Genomic DNA, 2,765 nt, shown 5'->3' with positions numbered 1-2,765 from the left:
CCTTTCAAAAAAAATTATCTTATGTGCTTGTGTGCAGATGGATGGGCATGCTTAGATGTGGGTCAACTGGACCTAAAGTATGTGTTGTATCGGTAATTCCGATGTCAAATTACCGGTTAAATACGGCAATTTTCGAAAACGATCAGAAGAGGGCAAAATTGTTTTCGTTTTCGATTATTTTTACCGTTATCGTTTTTATTTTTCCGATTACCGCTACCATTTCCGTTTAGGCCTAAAAATCGAAAAAAGAACTCAAAACGATTTCTGAAAATAGGAGATTATCATTTTCATTTTCATCCCTATAAAACCAGGTATGGCCAGGCATGTACCAGGTTTTTCTCGGGAGATACTTCATTTTATCAAGAAGAAAAATACAGTGCCCTTTTTTTCTTTTCTGCATCAGCACACGATGCGGCTTCGCAAAGATATTTTCACTGGATCTCCAAGACAAATCCAGGTTGTTTGAAGCTGCACAATTATCAGAACTTGCATACCAAACCATACAAATTCATCCAGGTAAGGTAATAATAACTAATAAACCATCCCTATTGGCTATCTCCATCCACTCCAACAGTAAGATCTGACCCACAAAACAGTGAAAATGTATGTATGTCTCATCTCCACCCATCCACAGAGGAGAGAGAACAAAAAAAAACAGAACTAAAAAAAATTTAGGAAAAAAAGAAGAAAAGGAAAATGAGCAGAGCCACATCTCTTGCCAAATTGCTCTACCTATGTGTATATATAATAAGTACTCTTTCTATTTAACTTTGCCCTAATAACCTAGTTAAACTTCTCCATCACCATCTTTGCTCACTTTCTTCAGGCTTTATTAGCCTTTTCCAAGAGCAGAGGAGAACAGAGCACCCCTTTGACACGGAGCCCCCTGTAGTTATTCAAAATCACAACAGACCAGACAGACCCACCCACCTGGTCAAGCAGCCGGTCGAGAGGAGGTGGAGGGTTATTTTTTGCAGCAAGGCCCAGCAGGAAGGAGGTAATTCGGAACGCTAAGACGGCGGCAGCGGCAGCGGGAGGGGCAGGAGCAGCGGCGGGAGGAGCGGTGTCCGGCAGAGCGGGCAGGTGCGGTGGCCGTGCGCGGCCCAGCGGTCGAGGCAGGAGCGGTGGAAGACGTGGCGGCAGCCCCGGGCGCGGCGCACCTCGGCGGCGGCATGGAAGTCGCCCAGGCAGACGCAGCACCCCTCCGGCAGCGGCCGCGGCGCCGTCTCCCCTCCGCTTTCGCCGGAGGAAGAGGAGGAGGAGGAGCAGGACAACAGAGAGTCGAACCGCACCGCCGGGGAGTGCTCCTCCAGACGCTCTGCGGCGGCGGCGGCGGCGGCGCAGGGGTGGCGCGGGTGCTCCGCGTCGGATGCCGTCGCCCAGCTGCCTGCGTCGTGGTCGGCGTCGGCGCCGGCGCCCGCGAGGTGGAGCAGCCAGGAGGAGAGGCGGCGCAGGTGGCCGAGGAGGAAGAGGAGGTGCAGCACCAGCTTGGGCATCTCCGAGTACCCCACGGGGAACCCCATCAGCATGGGGACAGTCCAATGGAGGAACGAGCTGCTTCTTGGCTGCGCTGCACACTATGCGCGCGGTGCGGTACCAGTTGGATTGGAGGATGGAGGAAGGAGATGTTGATGGCGTCTGACTGCAGCGAGTATGGCGGCTTGGCTGGGCTTTAAAAAGCAAGCAGGGAAGGAGACGAGTAGTAGAGCAGAGCAGATTGAAGGGAGGGGCAGGCGGAGGGGGAGGAAACAAACACAGGCAGCGAGCAAACAGCTCATTACAGAGGCTTTTAGCTTAATGCACAGCCACAGACTGAAGTACACACACTTGTCCATGCATGCACGTATCACTTAATAATTCATTAATCGGCCAAACACCATTATCACTATTACTAGTAGCCGAATTAACCAAACTAATGCATGTATGACCAAGTTGTTTAACATTCAAATGTGGCTATCTATTATTTTTAATAAAATATATCATCATAAGCCAAATTTGAGTGTTACAGATGGAGAGATAGCCGTGTAGCATTCTTATACAATTAATAATAGTATTAAGTATTGGAAAGATCTAGCAGCATGTGCTGATCGATCAGTGATGACCACTAGCTAGTAATTTAAGCTACTGTATCTGTTCTTGGCAACTTTACAAGGATGGGATTGGGAAGGTTAGTTGCTACTTTGCCTTTAGTTCGTTCACTTCGTTCCAAGACTTTTATCATATACAACAGATCGAAAAGGAGCCTGCGTCTTCCGGCAGGTCGAAATAAATAAAGGCAAATAAAAAGATGTGAATAATTTTATCACTTTCGTCCATGATGCCACGCCATGCCGTACAATGAGCAATGCATGAGTGGATATGAAGCCGACGCCCATTCGATCACAATTCACAGTGTAAGTGTAGCTGATTACAATGCGCACTAGCATTACGGTTGTTTATATGGTAGCCGTTAAAGGCCTCTTTTTCGTAAGATGCTTTGTCAGTGACAAGAGCAGATCCACTACCAATATATATCGATCTAGTATGCACAACCTCTTGTCCCCAAAGAAAATCAAGCAGTGACAATGCCAATGCATGCAAAAGACAAAAAGCTTTTGTTATTATGTGAACTAAAGGCCTAATAATATACACAAGCTGCTTTACAATAATCATCAGTATGTAGGGTAAGCAGTAAGCACTTTGGTGGCTAGGGCATGGCCACAAATGCCTGCACCTCCTTTTTATCTTTGCTTTGCATGCTTTTCCATTCCTTGAATGTGCTCCGA

At 47.5% G+C, this 2,765-nt stretch overlaps 1 protein-coding gene across 1 annotated transcript; it reads right to left on the bottom strand.

The window, feature by feature from the left end:
- Positions 1–353: 353 nt before the first annotated feature.
- On the bottom strand, positions 354–1,714 carry LOC136529504 (brassinosteroid-responsive RING protein 1-like). Its single transcript, XM_066522575.1, has one exon. The coding sequence runs from the start codon at positions 1,527–1,529 to the stop codon at positions 1,011–1,013; it is 519 nt and encodes a 172-aa protein (XP_066378672.1). The 5' UTR covers positions 1,530–1,714; the 3' UTR covers positions 354–1,010.
- Positions 1,715–2,765: the final 1,051 nt, after the last annotated feature.

The sequence above is a fragment of the Miscanthus floridulus genome, chromosome 19 (genome assembly GCF_019320115.1).
Source record: "Miscanthus floridulus cultivar M001 chromosome 19, ASM1932011v1, whole genome shotgun sequence".
Lineage (NCBI taxonomy): Eukaryota > Viridiplantae > Streptophyta > Magnoliopsida > Poales > Poaceae > Miscanthus > Miscanthus floridulus.
Note: the sequence above shows the minus strand (reverse complement) of the source record. Positions and strands in the feature narration are given on the sequence as shown.